At 40.7% G+C, this 20,743-nt stretch overlaps 2 protein-coding genes across 12 annotated transcripts in view; one reads left to right on the top strand and one right to left on the bottom strand.

Moving 5' to 3' along the window:
- Positions 1-17,562, top strand: part of ptk2aa (protein tyrosine kinase 2aa) — a 113,833-nt gene extending 96,271 nt beyond the window's left edge. For 10 of the 11 annotated variants that reach the window (XM_066674049.1, XM_066674048.1, XM_066674044.1 and 7 more), the window contains 12 exons: positions 792-881; positions 1,177-1,381; positions 2,207-2,318; positions 4,597-4,683; positions 6,469-6,606; positions 6,722-6,853; positions 9,030-9,092; positions 10,311-10,350; positions 12,203-12,306; positions 15,036-15,191; positions 15,269-15,349; positions 16,270-17,562. In XM_066674049.1, the coding sequence (XP_066530146.1) occupies positions 792-881; positions 1,177-1,381; positions 2,207-2,318; positions 4,597-4,683; positions 6,469-6,606; positions 6,722-6,853; positions 9,030-9,092; positions 10,311-10,350; positions 12,203-12,306; positions 15,036-15,191; positions 15,269-15,349; positions 16,270-16,482 (1,421 nt within the window). In that variant the 3' untranslated portion in view covers positions 16,483-17,562. The remainder of the gene's footprint in view (positions 1-791; positions 882-1,176; positions 1,382-2,206; positions 2,319-4,596; positions 4,684-6,468; positions 6,607-6,721; positions 6,854-9,029; positions 9,093-10,310; positions 10,351-12,202; positions 12,307-15,035; positions 15,192-15,268; positions 15,350-16,269) is intronic. The other variant, XM_066674042.1, reaches the window with a different exon arrangement.
- Positions 17,563-17,881: 319 nt separating this feature from the next.
- On the bottom strand, positions 17,882-20,207 carry rplp1 (ribosomal protein lateral stalk subunit P1). The gene is made up of 4 exons (XM_066675065.1): positions 19,996-20,207; positions 18,895-18,969; positions 18,316-18,427; positions 17,882-18,008 (listed from the first exon to the last, which is right to left on the bottom strand). Exons 1-4 carry the CDS (start codon positions 20,065-20,067, stop codon positions 17,926-17,928), a joined length of 342 nt encoding a protein of 113 aa, XP_066531162.1. The 5' UTR covers positions 20,068-20,207; the 3' UTR covers positions 17,882-17,925.
- Positions 20,208-20,743: the final 536 nt, after the last annotated feature.

The following is a 20,743-nucleotide window of genomic DNA, read 5'->3' as shown; positions in this document are numbered from 1 at the left end:
TTCTTGTAAATGTGATCGAAGTCGAACTCGAATTCATCCGACACTATAAACCTCCGTAATGCAGCTACGTAGCCGAGTATAATCTGAGCCACCGAGTTTAGCAAGTCACGCTAACGTTAACTAACACCAACTAAAACAGGCGAAGTGAGTGTCCTTACCCTGTTTACCTCCATGTTACAGAGGCTCTTGAACACCTTTCGTTGGTGTCCTTACATGCCCATATTGTTGGAAAAGCGCCAGTGAAATGAGCTACAGATAACGGAGTGAGCGGATGGTCCTTTCCAAAGTGCCCGTTTAAAGTGGACAAATTTTGTCTATTTTCTGGATATTTTGGGATCTTTGGGTCATTTGTGCACAGATGTCCCACTGTACATTGAATGATTGCAGCCAAAAACAGCACACCTTTTCGTCATTTTGCATTAAATTAAGAGCAACTTCTAGAGTTGTTGTCCACCATCTACGTCACAGACAAGACGCCTATTAGAGTTTATGAACACCGTTGGGGGGGGACCAACGCTCTTTTAAACCTTGTTCCTTGACTTTGTAAGAAATAACATGTTTTCTGACTATCAATAAACACAAGTTAGGAACTCAAATTCCACTGTATTTATTTGTTTGACACTTTCATATCGCCGGTGCTTAGCCTTTAAGTAGAGAGGTGAACAAGCATTGGTGATGGACCCAATTACTTAGGAGTAGGCCTCTGCCTCCCCCTAATGGCCAAAGACAACCCAGCAATCAGCCCAGGTCCTGACTGACAATAATAAAGCTGTATCTTTTTCAATTGACAGCCTCCAAAGGGAAACTGCCAATCAAATGGATGGCACCAGAATCAATAAACTTCCGTCGCTTTACCTCAGCCAGTGATGTGTGGATGTTTGGTAAGTTTTTTATTTATTTATTTTTTTTTTTTATTTTAGCTCATATCTGTGGTAAACTAATGCAATACAATATATTTATTTATTTACATTAGAATTGATATAAGACATGATTTATATAGTTTCATTTTACAAAAAGAAATCATTTATCAATGGCAGATGGGCTTTGACTAATTAAAAAAATGACCATTATTTGTGTATGAAGAAGCAGCTTTGACTAATTCAAAACGTTTTGAATTTATTCTCTCTCTCTCTCTCTCTCTCTCTCTCTCGCTCTCTCTCTCTCTTTCTCTCTCAGGTGTATGTATGTGGGAGATCCTGATGTACGGCATTAAACCCTTCCAGGGTGTGAAGAATAACGACGTGATTGGACGGATAGAGAACGGCGAACGTTTGGCGATGCCCCAAAACTGTCCACCCACTCTCTACAGCTTGATGACCAAGTGTTGGGCGTATGACCCCAGCAAGAGGCCACGCTTCACTGAACTCAAGACCCAGCTCAGGTTAGCTCTAGTTTGCCTTGGTCCTGCAGCTACATTTTCCTTGCTGTTCCAGGGATTGATCCAGCAACATTTCAGTCCCAAATCTGCATCTCTGACTAGATCTCAGAAGCCTCTTGAACAAAATATACCCCTCTAGTCAAAGCTTGTCATTGGGCCTGGTGACCGTAGGCTTCCGTGTGGCTTCCAGTGTTATTGTTCCCTGCTTTTGTTATGGAGATAGTGTCAGGTGTCTGTGCACAACTGAACACGGGTCACAGTAATGAATGCACTTTAAATTATCTGAATTCACAAATTATAAGGGCTTTTTGGACACTGACACACACGTTTTCTTGTATTTTTTTTGCCTTGCCTTCATTATGCAACACCAGAGGTCGCTGTTTTCTTACTGAAAGTGAAGGGTATTTGGCTGTGTGCTACTAAAGCTCACAGGAAAGTAGGCAAATCTGAGCGTCTGACAAAAACACAAACAAAAAAAAAACAGAGCATGCATTCTCTGGTGAAAGTGCTACTACCAGTTCTTTAGTGCCCTACCAGGTCTTGCAAATTAATACCAGGTCTTGCAATCATAATAGGGATGGTTCCTACTTGCGAACACTCCTGTTTATTTGGGATAAAGGAAAATTTGTTTGTATATATTATACGATAAATAAATTTGATCCTTCATTTCATTCGTCATACTTTAATAATGAAGTGTATGTTGATGTGTTGCTGTTACGTGACAGGAGCTGGAGTGGTTGTTACTTTAGTCTCTTATCTTTTACTGCAATAGCTTTATCTGACTGAAACAGTCCTTTCATCTCTCCTCCTGTCTCCTATTCGCTGTAGCACTATTCTGGAGGAGGAGAAGGCTCAGCAGGAGGAGAGGATGCGTATGGAGATGAGGCGCCAGGTCACTGTGTCCTGGGACTCGGGTGGATCAGACGAAGCTCCCCCCAAAGTAAGCCTTCATACACTTTCTGTTGTATGAAGAAGTGGAACAAGCTTCTATAGGAACTGAGCTCATAATTATCCCTTCATTTACACAACCTGGAAAATATTAAATCATTTAAAACACAAAAAACCACACAAGGCCAGGTGCGTGTTCTACAAAGCAGACAGATAACTTAAGCTCATAGTCAAACTTATCCCATTGGAAAAAAGGTAAGGGACATTCCTACAGGACAGTCCTTACCTTTGGGCTTAATTTATCTGACTAACAAACCTTGAATCTTGGAATACTCCTCGGTATAATCACAAAAACTGGTCCTGATCAGATAAACAGCACTTAAAGCATTTGGAAAAGACCCACAGAGCCAGGATACCAACATTATTGAATGTGTTTGAGAATTGTGAAATTATTTTTGGCCACTTTTGGACACGTTGTGTCCTCCAAGGCTCACACTAATCAGAACGCTATGTTTCACTTCACTTTGTCTTTAGCCAGCTCTGGCCAGCGTAGTTGTGTTTACTTTCAGCTGCGTTACATAACAGAAAAAGCAAGACCCAAAGTGGCCTTTTCTCTCCTCTCACTACCTCTTCTGCTGCCCCTAAAGCAGACCAGTGGAGACCCTTAGATTCAGAAAGACCCTTGCTACAGCCAGTTATACATTCTCTTCTATGTTATGTTCCACCTGCAATGAGAAGTGATTTAGTGTCGACTATGATGGAAAACTAATTTTCCAGACTGCTAAATTAATAATTAGTTTAAACAGCAGTTAGTTTCTATAAATTCTAGCTTTCTGGACTCAGGGTGTCAGGAGACTAGTTGTGGTTAGTTTGTAATGTACTCACATTGTGGTAGTGTCATCTATATTAATTGCATATGTATACATGCCGTTTGTATGTGTTGTGTTATTAAATAAAACATTCCTCATTTTATATTAGAGTAAACTATAATTAAATGTGCAATTGTATGCATTTCATACATTTAAAATGCAGCTTAAAGTGCTTTAATTATGATTTGTAAAAATATATGCAAAGCCCATGCATATTTAATATCGTACCGTGTGGAGTTAATATCGTACCGTGTGGAGTTAATATTGTACCGTGTGGAGTTAATATCGTACCATGTGTAGCTAATATCGTACCATGTGTAGTTGATACCATACAGTTTTTAGTTAATATCGTGACGTGTGTAGTTAATATCGTACCATGTGGAGTTAATATCGTACCGTGTGTAGTTAATATCGTACCATGTGTAGCTAATATCGTACCATGTGTAGTTGATACCATACAGTTTTTAGTTAATATCGTGCCGTGTTTAGTTAATATCGTGCCGTGTTTAGTTAATACCATACAGTGTGTAGTTAATATCATACCATGTGTACTTAATACCATACAGTGTGTAGTTAATATCATGCCGTGTGTAGTTAATACCATACAGTGTGTAGTTAATATCGTACCATGTGTAGTTAATACCATACAGTGTGTAGTTAATATCGTACCATGTGTAGTTAATACCATACAGTGTGTAGTTAATATCGTGCCGTGTGTAGTTAATACTGTACCGTGTGGAGTTAATATCGTACCATGTGTAGCTAATATTGTACCGTGTGTAGCTAATACCGTACCGTGTGGAGTTAATATCATACCATGTGTAGTTAATATCGTACCATGTGTAGTTGATACCATACAGTGTGTAGTTAATATCGTGCCGTGTTTAGTTAAAATCATACAGTGTGTAGTTAATATCGTGCCGTGTGTAGTTAATACTGTACCGTGTGGAGTTAATATCGTACCATGTGTAGCTAATATTGTACCGTGTCTAGCTAATACCGTACCGTGTGGAGTTAATATCATACCATGTGTAGTTAATATCGTACCATGTGTAGTTAATACCATACAGTGTGTAGTTAATATCGTACCGTGTGTAGTTAATATCGTACCGTGTGTAGTTAATACCATACAGTGTGTAGTTAATATCGTACCGTGTGTAGTTAATATCGTACCGTGTGTAGTTAATACCATACAGTGTGTAGTTAATATCGTACCGTGTGTAGTTAATATCGTACCGTGTGTAGTTAATACCATACAGTGTGTAGTTAATATCGTACCGTGTGTAGTTAATATCGTGCCGTGTTTAGTTAATATTTTTCTCGAGAGACACCTGAAAACATTAAAAACAGAAAATGTACTTAAAATGATACATTATTCAGCCTGAGTTAAATTTGTAAGTTTGGTGTGTTATAAATTAATTTATTATCAATTTATTTATTTATTTATTTATTGTCCTGCAGCCCAGCCGGCCTGGTTACCCGAGTCCTCGGTCCAGTGAAGGCTACTTCCCCAGCCCTCAGCACGCAGGGCAGCACAACCATTACCAGGTACTCAAACTCCTCCCAACACATCAGAGAGTCACTGACTCTCCCATCATCCAGCTCTGTCTGGTTTTTCTCATTAACAAGAACCATTGAGCTTTAAGCCTAAGTGACATTTTGGAAAGCAATATGGTATGAATCAGAGGAATGATGTCCATCTACTTCCTCTGCTCCAATGCTGGATGTCTTTAAAACACTCTAATTGACACTTGACATTGAGCATAGTGACATTAGATTTACGAGCTGTTGCTCCATATTTGGGGACCTTATTTCTCAATCACAGTTCATAGAAACAAGTTGAGAAACAGTGGGGAAGGTGCACATGCCACATTTGTATTTGTAATCTTGGAAGAAATTAATGTCCTTTATCATTTGTTGTTTTTTATCCCAGTGAAATAAACGAGTAAGTTGCAGGATTCATTCATTATCTGTAACCCTTATCCGGTTCTGGCGGGAACACACACTGGAGGGGGTACCTGTCCTTCACAGGGCAACACACGCTCACACATTCACTCACACATACGGACACTTTTGAGTCGCCAATCCACCTACCAACGTGTGTTTTCGGACCGTGGGAGGAAACCCACGCAGACACAGGGAGAACACACCACATTCCTCACAGACAGTCACCCGGAGGAAACTCACGCAGACACAGGGAAAACACACCACACTCCTCACAGACAGTCACCCGGAGGAATCCCACGCAGACACAGAGAGAACACACCACACTCCTCACAGACAGTCACCCGGTGGAAACCCACACAGACACAGGGAGAACACAACACACTCCTCACAGACAGTCACCTGGAGGAAACCCACGCAGACACAGGGAGAACACACCACACTCCTCACAGACAGTCACCTGGAGGAAACTCACGCAGACACAGGGAGAACACACCACACTCCTCACAGACAGTCACCTGGAGGAAACCCACGCAGACACAGAGAGAACACACCACACTCCTCACAGACAGTCACCCGGAGGAAACCCACGCAGACACGGGGAACACACCAGGATTGCTTTTCTTTATTATTGATTTATCCATTTGGCACAGAATGTATATGTTAAACAGTATTTAAAAGCAATTGTTACTAAGTTAATGAATAAAGGATTTACGTTCAAATCATGGCCTTGTCTTGATTCAGAATATATTGACTTTAATGTAGACATTAATATATAAATAAATCAAGACTCCTAAAACTCATAGCCCCATTCTCTGGGGTCCGGAGGCTGGTGCCCACTTTGCCAATCCAGCAGAGGAGGGTAAGTTAAGCTCTTTCACAGCACTCTGAAGCCTCATAAAGAATCCTGACAGCAGCCATTTCCTGCAGGCTCTCTTAAGACTGCTGGCATTGTCAAATCCTTGGAATTTCTCTGCCAAAAAAAAAATCTATAATAATATGCGCACTCCAAACTCTGCCGTTATCACTTCAGCATGAGCTCACTGGGTTTTTTACCTTAAAAGGCATCAGAGTGAAAGAGTGAAAAGGCCTGGCCAGTGCGAGGTTATTTTTGCATCAGTTCATATATTTCCTTCCAGTGAGAGGGAGAGAAGCAGACTAGAGGTGTCTCCCCTGGGTCTCGGAGAGGTTCACAGTTCAAGGAAAAGTTCAGCAGCACAACATTTTATCATTACACCACTGATGGATTGAAGGGAAGGCACTTGATCCGGTACAGCGCTCCGTCTGGAAGTGGGAACTGGAAAACCAGCTGTTATTTTTTATTTTTTTTTTCTCTTGCTTTTTGTTGGCGTCTGAGCTTGTTTTGATCTGTGCTCTGCTCTTTTGAAGGTGTCCGGTTACCCCGGCTCTCACGGCATGCCCTCGATGCCCGGTGGAGGATACCCACCACAGGCTTCTGTTCTAGACCCACACGAGACCTGGAACCACCACCGACAGGACGTGCCCATGTGGTCTCCTAACATGGAGGTGAGAGTCAGCTGCCCGTTTTAAGGCTTAAAAAATGAAATGGTTTATTATGGTTTTCAGTAACTTGGGTGTGCTAAAGCTGGCTGTAATGTGTGTGTGTGTGGCTGTGTGTCAGGATGGAGGTGCTCTGGATATGCGAGCAGTAGGGCAGGGTTTGCCGACTCACCTGATGGAGGAGAGGTTAATGATACAGCAGCAGCAGATGGAGGAGGATCAGCGCTGGCTGGAGCAGGAGGAGAGCTTTTTGGTATGCGTTAGAGTCTTGTGAATGCTGCTGGAAATCACATTAAAATGACTAGGAATGTCTGTATAACTCTGATATTTGTCTCTGAAAAAAAATATTAATATTAATGGGATTAATGGGATATAACGAAATATTGTTTAATATGTGGTTCCTTTTAAAGCCCATTTTTATGCATGAAACCTGCATAAATATTAAATATAGTTTATTGGATATTGTGATTGCTGTTGACTGCACTTGTGCTCTCCAGTTTGTGTGGGATTGCACTTTTTAAGATGTAGTAAGTAGAGGAATCTCATTACAGTTTGACAGAAGTAATGATTGATTTGTAATAGATTAATATCGGTTGCCTACTTCACACACGGCCCTCTCAGACGATGTGACACCAGTCCACTCCCAAGATACTGCTGTGATTATTACGTAAAATAACTGTGCAGTTAATCTTTCAGGTTCTCTTTCTCAAGCACAGCATCTGACCTACACTTTTTCTTATTCTTTCTGGTGTTTTACTCATTCTTTCGTCTTCACACTCACTCCAATAGTTTCCTTGTCTTTCCTCTGATATATCATCACACATATTAAACAAACGCAGTTAAAGGAACAAGGCTGAATGACTACTCTGCAGCAGTCAGAGACCACACCAATCTAATTGGCCATTGAGCACATAAAGAAAAAGTGATGTATGTTGATTAAACAGACCTTTGACATGCAGTAAAGATTGAGCTTGTCAGATATTTATAGAGGATGTTGTCACTAATCGGAGCTGACCGTCTTGAGCCCAATTGGAGTTGACAAAAGAAGGACACGTGATTTGCCTTCTTGATGCCTCACAGTGTTAACTCTGTTCTGGAAAATGCTGCATGAGTGTTTATTAATGATAACTGCCAGGTTTCTGAGAAACTACGGAAATCCCTGAGGTTTATGCCTTTCTGAGAATTGTTTGAATCTCGTGACAGAGTTGGCATCTTCAGGTTCTGACGTTCTTTGCTGTTTTTCCGAGAGGTGAGATCAACAGAAGAAACACGACTTTGAGTAACAATAACAGTGAGGCTGCCATACTTGCTCTATACATTCATTTAAAGTTATGGTTGGGCCAAGAGCCTTATGTAACTCATGTTCTCTTTAAAGGAATACTATGTAAAATAGTTTTACCTTAAAATTACTGCTCCAAAATCTGTGTGATGCTCCACTGCCCTGTGATAGGGAGAAAAGAGCCTCTGTTGTTGCAACTCCTGGCTCGGCACTGTAGAAAATGCACTATGTAACCGAGGAACCCAAAACATGTTCTTAAGCTATGACAAGATTGTACACTTCATCCTGAACTTTTCTGCACAAATCTCAGAGTCTACTACTTTACACTTTTGGAGCAAATAAGTTTGGATACAAATGGGGGCAAATAATAACTTGTTTTTGATTATTGACTGATCTGTCACTTTAAAAGCAGTGAAAGGACACAGGGAGGGAGCTGGAGTCAGGATAAGAGTTGAGGGAAAGTGCAGAGAGAGAGAGAGAGAGAGAGGTGGGGGTGGGGGGGGAGCAAGCTGGCTGTGTTTTCTCCACACTCTTCAGTAGCATTTAAGCCTCGTTCCTGCACGAAGCCACAGCTAACTCTTTTTCTAAGATGGACTCTCGCTCTCCTCACTCTCTCCTCGCTGTGGCCAGAACACACTCCACTCCCAGGATGCACATCTTTAAATCCTGCTTTGGAAAACCGGTACTGTCCTGGCATATTCTTACATTTGGAGTGGAATCTTGAATCAGATGCTGGTAATGCTGCGTGTTATGGGATGTTTTCTTACTGGATCTTTATAGTTTTGAATAGTTTGAAGTAGTCATTCGGATGGAACCATGCATTTTGATACAGTACTTGAATTAATTATATTCAGTGATTTATGTGGTTGTTTGTAAACGCTTCTGCCTGGATTTATACTCTCACTACAGACCTGCAGAAACGTACAGGTATTTGTGTCCATCCTTTTAGATAAATTATTAATCGAAGTTGTAATAAAGACTTAAAGCTTTATTTTTTATTGAGGCCATTCTGACTGAGGTCTCTGACACTGTCGGGACGGGGGATGTGTTTCTGTCAGTGCTCTGGACCTCTTTTTTCATATAATCCCTGCTTGGACAAGAAGTGATCTGTATGTCTTTTGTTTTTGTTTTTTATATGGTGTGTGTCCAGAAGCTAGAGTCCAGGAACTCGAGGGGCAGCATTGACCGAGAGGACAGCGCTCTCCAGGGGCCGGTAAGTTCCCACAGCTCTGCTTATTTTTCTTTAATCCTAGTGGGAGTTATAGTGCCATGCTAAGGTCACATAAATACACACAGACACTCTATTACTGACTCTCCTCCACCTATGTCACAAATACATAAACGCCCACTGTGTTTTCATTCTTCTGCTGAAGCCTCTCGCCTCAAGCCAAGAGCTCTGTAAGAATTCTAAGAAGTAAATTTTAATGCCAGGGCCCTGACAGAGTGGAGCTGCTTTTTCACATACTGACAGACAGAAGGGGACAATGTTGCGCATGTTTGTTTTTAATTTTTTACCCCAGACATTGGCTATTTCACTGTATTATTTACATTAATTCTTCACAGGAGGAAGTTATAGTGTTACACAAGACACACAACAGTAACTTTCCATCAAATTCAGATCCTAAATTCTTAGACTCAGGTTTCGGTTCAGTTCTGAATCTCTGTTCTGAGCTGTCTCATGATAAAATGATTTAAAGCTTACAATCGGCACTTTCCACAGTGTTTAAGGAGTTTACACATGAGCTTTTTGTAATTCATATGAAATCACTCTGTAATTTGGTCACTTTTAACGTGAGCTATTTTAAGATGGATTTTAGCATCTGGCCAGAGACACCAGATGTCAGTCAGTGTTGTTGTCTTGTTTACAGTTATCGATACTGTTTATGAACTGGCACTGTCCCGGACATTAATAAGAAGAATAAAAGAAGAATAAAATTAATTTTGTTATGAATGGCTTTAACTGTACAATCTAAGGGTTAAGATCTGGGGGTTAAATGTAGCTGTGAGTCCCAGCTGGTCCCCAGAGAGGAGCTTGGGGAGGGGAGAGTGAGTGGGAAGCTCAGCCACAGAGCAGCCGTTTTACATGCCATCATGATCTGTAAAAAACAGGCGTCAGCTCCTCAGCACCCACAAAACCAGGCCCATTTTCTCAGTAATTACAGAACTGTCTGAACTCATCGGGAATACAGGAAGCTCCATGTACGCCAGGAAGCGAAAAAGAGATGCACTGTTTTTTGGTTTGTTTGTTTGTTTTTTGTTTGTTTATATTGTTTTTTAAAGTGAGAGAATGTTTGATAGAATGGGGCAGGATTACACACACACACTCACACACACACACACCACCCACAATCCCACAGGGCCGTGGTGGGCAGCAGGAAAAGCACTGAGCCCAAGTCTCTAAACGCTTGTTTGTGTTTCTATTTTCTTTCAGACGGGAAACCAGCACATTTACCAGCCCGTGGGCAAAGCAGGTAAGAGCCCCACAGAGCCCTGCTCACTCCTATAAGAGTGTGAAACTACTGAGGTCTTTTTTTTTCTTTTCAATTAACATTTGTACTTTAGGGCCTCGTGGAATTTGGTTATTTTTAACGGTAGTTTTGAAGGTTCCCTGTGGCTTCTATGCAAATGCACTGTGAAACTCAGCAGCATTTTTTCTTTAAACATTGCCCAATGCATTTTGACACAGTGTGAAGTGCATTTATGTTTAAATTCTGTAATTATTTTGCTGTACGATGTAGGGTTATTATTTCTAGAAATTTCTCGGGTTCCACAGCTTATTTGCAAACATGCTTCTTTAACCAACCATCCACTGAAATGGTTCTTTGCGGTGCCAGCTGTGTTTATTCAGTTTACTAATATTAACAGCAGGTTTTGGGCTTAAGAAAAAACTTTAAAACATATTATGATTAAACAGCTTTTCTGTCCAAGTGCAAATGAATTAGATTTTCTTGAGAAATAAGAAAACAGAGCAAAAACAGTGAAAATGAGAGCTTCTACACCTCGCTTCTCACTGCTGACCGATAAATCAATTTTTCTATAAATTTGTCATGTTTTGACAAAAATTTTACCTAGCGCCTGCTTTTTTTTTTTTTCATATTTCTCAATGTACAGCCTTGAAATCATATTCCCACACCAGATATCTTGACACAGATTGTTAGTGTGAGGTGTCTGTTAGTTGAAAACATTTATGTAACTTTATTTATTTAGAATTTATGATGCTAATTTATTACATGTCATATTACTGTGACAAAATAAATTTGTAGACATATTTTTCTTGATATTCTAAGCTCTGGGATGTATGACTGATAAAGTTCTGACAGTCACAGCAGGCCCAGACTTTCAGGAATTTAGTTCAGGGCAAAAATGAACAATATCTCAACAAATAAAAAATATTTTGGTACTTTGGCAGTTTTCTCAGCTGCTGATAATAATAAGAATTATTATTATTATTATAATCTTTTAACGCATGTTAATCCCAAAGTGATGCGAGGATCTGCGGTGCTCCATCAGAACAAAGAGCAGAAGAGTTCACCACTCATCACTCCCTTCGACACGTAAACCACGGCAGGCCGTGTACACATCCTATATCCCAGCACCCGACATAAGCATTTAGAAATGTCTGAGTGGATTTATGGGCGTGTTGTGTGTGTTTGTTTTGGAATAAAATCTTGAAATAGTTCCCACTTCTGGACAAATCTAGCACTTTTCATTTTCAACATAACAATGAAATATGACTGTTGTTGCATAAAAGCCATTGCTACCGCTCCAGAAGTCCACATGGAACATGAGTTATGAGTTGGCATTGTGTAATACTCTTTAAAACAATAATTTAGCAAACAAAACAAAAACAAATCATAAAATTAAGGGTGTTAACCGGGATTATGTCTCAAAAATCCTTCTAAATGTGCTTCTGCTCCTTTAGAAACGATTTATACTGAGTGGTAGAACGTCTTCTGTGAGGATTTGAAGGCACTCAGCCAGGAGAGAATGACAGAGAGTCACATGCTAATGTTGGATGATTAGTTATGGACCACAAACACCTCTCCAGCTTGTCTCAAAGGTTTTGGGTGGAGCTTCATTGCTCCAGAGAACTCAGGCCAATGTTGGGGAGCTTTACACCCCTGTAGCCAACCCTTGACCATGGGCACAGTGTCTTTAGAGTTATATATCAACATATAGCGCAGATTAGCTTTGTAGCTCCACCACAAACCTGTAGAAACAAAGACACACGCCAAAACCTCAAGATAATTGATGGCACTAATATGGAAGCTACAAATAATACGCACACATACACGTTAACCATGTTGATCTCCTTCCCAACAGAACTTGTAGCTCCACCTAAGAAGCCCCCTCGTCCAGGAGCCCCTAGCCACCTGGGCAGCCTCGCTAGCATCAACCCAGTGGACAGCTACAACGAAGGCGTTAAGGTACGCTTCCTTTCATCTCTTGGCCTTTCAATATTCAACCAAAGCTCCTGCACGAAAAAAATAAATAAACCCCTCTGCCTGCGTTTGAAGTGAACCTTTATAACTCCTCCCTGCGTGAAGCATGCGCTTTGATTTCTTTTCCAAATTTTCCAACACACACACTTTTATTTTTCTTTTTTTTTTTTCCTTGTTATTCTGAAGTGCTACAGCTTGACCGTTTGAACCGAAGAACTTGGCTGTGCAGAGCAGATGGAAAAATAACTCTGTTAAACATGTCAGAGCTGCAGTTCATCAGCAAAACAGAGAGAGAGTGAGCGAGAGTGAGCTACGTTAGCAAGGGCTCAGCGACCTGTTTACGTCCAAGACAACAGCTCCCCTCACGCAGACCTTCCCTAAGTACGACATACTATCATTCAAAAGTCTGTAATGATTTATCATATTTAAAGTCCTTATTTCATTTATTAACAACTTAAACCGTGTAGATTTAAAGACACAGTAGGCATCAGTGGGTTTTGATGGAGATGAAACCATCTGCTTCTGTATAAACCTCATGAACGTGTTTCTCTTCAGAGAAAACTACCACCGCGGCTTTCACAGGAACGCCGAGTTATTCCGAGCGTTTGATCGGCAGTGTGAGTTCAGGAGGAGCTGGATAAACAGAATAATGGGATGTGGTTTCTCTCTCTGGGAAAGTCTACTCTCAGTGAGTCAGGGACTAAAAGAGGAGGTAGAAAGGGGTTTTCACCACAGGGTCGTGACCCTCCTGCACACAGGCCTCACACTCTACGAGAACGGACTGTAAAACCACAGTATTTTGTTCTGCACAGAACTTATGCAAGAGCTTTGCTTTCTTAGTGCAGAGATGAAATTAAGATGTCTATTTTGCTGGATTTGTTTTTTGTTTCTGCATGTGCATAAACTTTGCAAGCTGTTTTTAGGGTTTTCAGTGCAGCCCCTTGTTTTGAAGATAAAGCTGTTTCTTGCGGTGCAGACGACCCAGAAAAACAGTGTTTTCTGTGAGGAGAGGCTGAGCTGACAGGCCTCCCTGAAGCCCTAAGATGTCTCGCGTTTCCTTTAATTAAACAAGCAGAATCGAATGCGTCTGGATTTAATTTTACACTTGAAACTCCTCAGAAATTTCTGAGGTGAAGCCTCCTACACAGCTGCCTTACGCCTCGCCTTGTAATCACAGTCAGAATAAATCTGCTCCTGCCACAACTCACCATGAAATTACAGCACACTGCAGGGTGCTTCTTTATTGCGATTCTCAATGTTTGCATGTACTTTTTTTTCATCATTAATTCTTTGTTCCTGTTCTGTTTCCTTGCATCCTGATCCCACCCTTCCTCACGCTCACCTGCTTTTTGCCACACTGTTGTTGCACATAGCCCTGGAGGGTAAGGACTGTGTCACTGTGTGTGTGTGTGTGTGTGTGTGTGTGTGTGTGTGTGTGTGTGTGTGGTAGCCATGGTCAGGCACTGCTCTCACACTCATTGTTGGCACTGCATTTTGTCAGAAATTTTTTAAATGAGATGATAAACTTTAACAACGATGCCTACACATTAGAAAACACAAGGAAGAGGCTAGGTTTTTAAAACTGGACTGTTATTAGAGTTACTAAAGGTAAAGAGAAAGTTAAACTACCAAACACACAAGATCCAACACCGCAGGCTCCACTGTTTGTGTTTATCTTTCAGTGCGAGATACAAACTCGACACTGGGGGGAAATAAAAGAGATATGGACCTGTCATAAAGCCCTTCGTGAACCCTTACCTCAGCATCACTGAAAACGTTGGCAAACCATGTGTAAAGCAAACTACTTCTAAGACTGAACTTTGGAGATTCAATGTTTTCTTTACCCTTCACAGCATCTCTTTTCTCTGAATACAGACCTCTTCATTAGTCCCACACAATTAACGCTGCATAGCAACTGAAATGCACAGATAATGTGGTTTTAGCTTCTAATGTGTAGGCACCCGAAACAAATTCTTTGGCCTGAAGTGATGTGTGAGACCTCAGTTGCTGTATTAAGTGCCATCAGTGTAATCACGCTTAGAAATCTAGAATGATATTAAAGGTACAATAAGTAAAACCCTTCACATTCACTCTCAGCTTTGAAACTTGTCCTTACCAACAGTGTTGGTGCCACATTGTGAGTCAGATCACTGTAGGCCAGTGACGTTTGAAAGTGTTACTTATTGTACCTCGTATGATTCACAGTAGAAAATAGTTTGTGTTTGTCTCAGAGTTTATTACAGTGTTGATCTTTTCATGTAATGCCTTTTCAAATGGAGTTGTGGATAGCTGACTTACCTCCCTACAGCCTTTACATCAGTTACCTTGCAAAAGTAACACCTAATAAACTGCATGTTTAACTCATAATATTTGAATGTTTGATGCTTGCCGCTCACAAGTAACAACAGAGACTTGTCTACGTAGACTGTGTTTCATTTCCTGCCGTAACTCATAAACTGGTCTGAAGTTGAAGTGTGAAATTCCTGAGTAGTTCCAAAGATTGTGTAGGAGGTAGATCTTATTTTTAATGTTGCAGTGCTGCCCTCTGTCGTTCAGATCTTAGTAATGCACGTACTGTGTCCTGTGGCTCTCGAATTAGATGCTGCCCTCTAGTGGTGCATAATGAAGAGAGGGAGAATGTGGCTATGGAGGAGTTGTAATAAATACTTGAAGAGTACATTTTGGAAACTACATTACCCACTGTTCTTCCCCAGATCCAGCCTCAGGAGATCAGTCCTCCACCAACAGCAAACCTCGATCGGTCCAATGACAAAGTCTATGAGAACGTGACTGGACTGGTCAAGGCCGTGATTGAGATGTCCAGTAAAATACAACCCGCTCCTCCAGAGGAGTATGTGCCCATGGTGAAGGTGAGAAACACACAGTCTTGTGTTGTCAGTGGATAGTGGTTGCTGTTATAAGAACTAATCCCTGACTGCGTGTGCAGGAGGTGGGACTGGCCCTGCGAACTCTTCTGGCCACAGTGGACGAGACCATACCTGTCTTACCAGCAAGCACACACAGAGAGGTGAGTCTGTTCCTTTATAAAAAGAGTATGCATGTTTTTTTTTGGTGCGCATTATGTACAAATAGGTTTTAAAAGGTTTTTATGAAACATATGATTCAAATTCAAACATTCTACTGCGCTTTTGTCTTTTTATGGTAACTATAGCATTTAAAACAACAATTATCATTTTATTCAACAAAAAAATAACATTAAAATTGAACTTCAGACATTTTGGCACCACACTCAAGAGAATTGGTCAAAACTCCACGGACTAGTGGGCAAACGTTGGTTTTGCGAATTATGAATGCTCTACGTTATCGATACATCAGGACCCAAGGAATCAGGGGGAAAAAAGAATTTCGTTTCTACATCATACGGTTTAGGAGATACGGACGTAAAGGCGTTTGGCATTGCTATGGCGCCACCAACAGGCCAATAAGTGTAATTTTCGATATTTCTCTCATTGCACCTCAGCTGTACCTTACTTTCAAGTTTGGTGCTTCTGGGCCTTACTGTCTTTGCTCCACTATGAGTTTTAGCCAAAAAAAAACCTGACAATTACATTAGGGCCCTGCGCTACCTGCTAGGACCCTAATAAAGTAGTTTGAAAATGGCAAGCGAGAAATATTGAGCTCCATCAAGAAAAGGTTCCTTATAATCAGGTGATGCATTTGTTCTGTTCTTGGGGATAATATTGTATCCAAAATTACATGTGAGTTTTGGTTTAGACGATTTATAGATGGGGATTTTGATGTTGTTGATCGTGAACATAGTGTTTGTTTTATGGGAGTTTTTTTTTTCCATTTCTAATATTTTTTAAGACAAAGAAAGAGAATGTTTGAATTTAGAATTACACTTATACATACAATATACAGAGTTACAAAAAAAAAGCTTTCTTGAGCTGATCCTTGTTGTTAAAAGACTGTCCCGTCTCTCGTCAGATTGAAATGGCCCAGAAGCTGCTGAACTCTGACCTGGCGGAGCTCATTAACAAGATGAAGCTGGCTCAGCAGTACGTACTGACCAGTCTCCAGCAGGATTACAAGAAGCAGATGCTGACAGCTGCTCACGCACTCGCTGTGGACGCCAAGAACCTGCTGGACGTTATCGATCAGGCACGGCTGAAAATGAGCGCTCCAGCCCGGCCGCACTAGTACTTCTAGAGAGCGTTTGACACTAAGGTCTCAAATGGCCCTCAGGGCCACTGCTGGGCCAGGTTTTGCTTTTTCCCCTCCAACTCCACATGGAGCGGAAACGTGGCCTTGAGGATTGATTTGAGAACCACCAGAGATGAGGAGGGGGTTATCCACTGCTGGGACAGTAGGAGCCTCACACAGGGCTTCATTGGCCCCTCCTTCTCACTTATAACTCCACCCACTATGAAGAATCACACCTCTGAAGCCTGGCTCCTCACGTCAAAGAATATGACATAAATCCCTTTTATATGTTAGACTCATTACATTCTCCAGTGGACTTTTGGAGACTGTTTTCTGGTCTTGTTTGTGCTGGTTGTTCTCGTTTTTGTTTTCATTTTTAAGAAGTCTAGCTCCAGGACTGAGGCACTACTTTTCAACTGGGGAAAAAAAAAACACTGCAACTGGAACCACTCTGAGCTTACCTGCAAAAGCCTGGAACCATCTTCTCTAACCCAAAGTTTTATCATCACCGAGACAAACATACTTCCAAATATGAACTGTGCTAAAGCAGATATAGACCCATATCCTGGATTATAACGAACTGAGGGCTCACACTGTTCGTCTTCATTATCCTCCGACTCTCAGGGGGCACCTCGAGACACATTTCACCATGCTGTTTTGAGTATTCTGTAATACTCCACGTACAGATACATATATTTTTAGAGTCACAACTATTATTAAAATAAAGTATGAGGGTAAGAAGGGTATATCTGCGTTACTGAGAAAGCAGTGGGTAGAAACATGGCTTTAGGAACAGTTAGAAAGTTCCTAAAGCTACACATATCAAAAAAAAAGAGGGGAAAAAAAAAAAGCACATTTCCAGTTGTTTGAGGCATTTTTACCCACTGCTTTCTCCGAGGTGGCAGTAGATGTTCATCATAAAATCATTTTCCCCTTTTCCTCAACGCTGATTTCATTGGAAGTATTCCTGCTCACCTGTGTACAGTACAATCTATAAATAAATCCACATTGTCACTCTGATAAATTATTCTCAGGAAGAACTGACTGTACAGAACTTTTAACTAATAAAAATGTTACTCTTGTATGTTGTGCACTTTATTTGGGGTTTTTTACCACTGGGTATGAAGTGGCAAGGCATAATGAAGTGTTTTTCCTAACACTACTTACAATAGACAAGTTAACTACTTCAGATCCACCGCACTCCACTAAGGCATTAATTTTCTCAGCTTGTTCTTTCCAGTTCCTTCATATTTTTTTAAACCTTGATTATATTGGGAAAATGTAAAAATTCTCCCGTCACTTGCCCCAGTGCTGCCAAGAAAAATCAGAGGAATTCCACTTTACACCAAAACAAGGCTTAGACCCTTCGCCACCCAGGAAAATAACACAAATCCAATTATTCAGTTTCTTTTTTTTATTATTTTTGTTAGAAAAACTGCTTTAATCGAAGAGACCGAAGCCCATGTCGTCATCAGACTCCTCGGACTCCTCCTTCTTCTCTTCTTTCTTCTCCTCCTCCTTGGCTGTAAGGGAAATGCAAAAACGTCAATTCTAAACCTCCAGAAAATAACTATAAATAACCCTAAATGTTAATGCTTCAAATTGATAATCACCCAATAAAAGCTTTTTGTAAAGGTCATTTTAAATGACTAAGGTCAGCATTAACCAGGCAAACTATTTTGCAAATTAACTCACTAATTTAGTCATGCTCTCATTTCAGTTCAAGTCACCACTAAAACTTTGAGAAAATACATTGCTATAAAATTGGTGTACAGCGATGTCAGTATATTTTAGGGCATATAAATTCTCTATAATGTGTAGAGGCATTACCTGGTGCATCTCCAGCAGCAGGAGCAGCTCCGCCAGCACTAGTGGGAGCAGGGGCTGCACCACCAGCACCAACATTACAGATCAGACTGCCGATGTCCACACTGGCCAGAGCCTGCAAACACACAAAACCACTACATTTCAGCCACGTGTGGGATTGAAACTTGTGCATATTGCATTTTATCTGCATCATTGATCACTCCCCATTAATGGACACAGTGGCAAGTATGTCACTCTTACCGATTTACAATATTTTGTCACTAATTTATAACTCGAGGACATGAGAATTAAATACAAATACAGTTGTCTGATGTTATGAGGACGTCTGAGTCTCCGTATTGTTTATAACAGTTTCACTCCTTTTTAAAACTAGCTTTGGAGATGTAGAGAAGTACTAAGGTTACCATGCGCTCCACATTGTTTTCCTTACTTCACAAGCCTAACCCAGAAGATCATGAGAGGTCTGACAGTGAACGAGACTGACCAGGCACGCAAAACGTGAAATAAAATGTACATCTGGGGTGGTGTCAATGGAAACGTGTACCCCAGACCTATCTGAGTTATTGAGGTGTGGAATCATACCTTGGCGAACAGACCAGGCCAGAAAGGCTCAATGGTCACTCCAGCAGCTTTGATCAGTGCGTTCAGCTTGTCCTCCTGAAAAATAAACACAAAAAAGGCTCCGTTAACTCCACAACACACTACTTATTCGATCGAGAGTCTTACTATACGTTCATGTGAATGTGGGATCAGTCTGCTATTCATTAAAACTTCACTAGCAGAAAAAATGAAACCTGTAGCTGTGAACAAACCTGTCAGTGATTACATGATCAAATTGCTATTAACCGATTACTACGAATATATTAGTCATCATATTTCAAAGAATAAGCCGCTACAAATAAATACACAAACAGCTTTTATTCTGTTGATGTAAAGCAGCATGGGTCCCCTTTAAAGTGAGATTCTCTAGTGGATCTCAACACTGTCAAACAGGGGTCAAAGTAGAAGGTGACACTAGTCCTACAATGTCAGGATGTTATCACCTTTTGCTCTGCATACTTTGCACCCTCTAATCCTGTACTTTATTGGTCAAGGCCCCTGGAGGACCCCCACAAAGAAAACCTGGGTATCACCTGTGGGGTGTGTGTGGGGGGGCTGATCACTTAGGGACGACATTAAAGATGCACAAAAACTACAGTCTAATTATAGAACTACACTGCACTTACATAAATTGAGCTATTAAAAAGAATAATGTATAATAATATATTTTTGGACAAATCTGTCAAGGGGAATACAAACTATCAGATTTAAATGGTACACAAACTAAAAGCTCAGGTAATACGGTCAGTTTTGACTTATGGCTTTAGTATTATAGATAAGCTGTGATTGTGTTGTGTACCGTAACGAGGACTTTCTCGTTCCACCTTAAATCTAGCAGCAGATACAATGTGGCGGGCTACATCAGTTAAGGTGGACCGGGAAAGTTTAATAAGTTATAGAATCAGTACAGGGTTGTATTATTTATGGCTCAAACTGACACAAACAATAACACATCCTAATGTATATATGTATAATAACCACGGTCAAATCGCTTAGCTCTAATATAAAGTTACACAGTGCGGCTACACCATGTTGTCAGTAGAAAATGGCGCCTCAATCCTTCAGCGTTGACACTGTACTCACTGTGACTGTCACTTCATCGTCATGGAGGATGAGTGCAGAATAAATGCAAGCGAGCTCGGAGACGGAGGCCATTTTTCTGTTGATATATCGAGGTTTAGGACACGGATGCCTGTTTTAATCGGTGCTAGTCGCCGGATTGCGGGGCCTTAGCTTCGGAAGAAGGACCGAGCACCTCAGACACCTCAGCGCGGAAAGAGGGAGGGAGAGGGCGGGAATTTCGATTATATACCCACCTGCGTCACTTCAGGGGCGGGGCCTAGGTTCTCATTCGCCATCTGCTCTGTCAACTACACGGGCTTTTAAATATTAATTAATAATTTATACATACAATTTTTAAACATTATTTAAACATAATTTTATTTATTACGTGTATATGTATAAATAAAATCATTAACAAATAATGATGATATATGTCAGTTTTTACTCTTTATTTCATATGGTATAACACTGTTATATTTATACATGAACCCCAATATTAAAGTATTAAATGATTATAATAATAACAAATTTCGGATAATTTCGTGTTTTGTTTGTGATTTTTGTTGTACCTAGGCAGCCACAGAGATGTTAAATAAAAATACCAATGTGCAAATTTGAAATTATTTGTCGTTGTACAACAGACAACATACAATGATATGTCTTCCACATTTAACCCATCTCTGATAGTGAACTCACATAAGCACACACACCCTAATGTATTGGGGGCAGTGAGCACACACCCAGTGGAGTGGAGGTCAGCCATCCCCAT

This window comes from Hoplias malabaricus, chromosome 6, assembly GCF_029633855.1.
Source record: "Hoplias malabaricus isolate fHopMal1 chromosome 6, fHopMal1.hap1, whole genome shotgun sequence".
NCBI classification, from domain to species: domain Eukaryota; kingdom Metazoa; phylum Chordata; class Actinopteri; order Characiformes; family Erythrinidae; genus Hoplias; species Hoplias malabaricus.
Note: the sequence above shows the minus strand (reverse complement) of the source record. Positions and strands in the feature narration are given on the sequence as shown.

Excerpts from the sequence above, each read along its gene's own strand:
- rplp1 (XM_066675065.1), bottom strand. The coding sequence starts at position 20,067 with ATGGCCTCCGTCTCCGAGCTCGCTTGCATTTATTCTGCACTCATCCTC. Across the intron at positions 18,970-19,995 it reads ACGATGAAGTGACAGTCACA|GAGGACAAGCTGAACGCACT; the intron begins GTGAGTACAGTG and ends TTTATTTTTCAG. Across the intron at positions 18,009-18,315 it reads TGCTGCTGGAGATGCACCAG|CCAAGGAGGAGGAGAAGAAA; the intron begins GTAATGCCTCTA and ends TTTCCCTTACAG.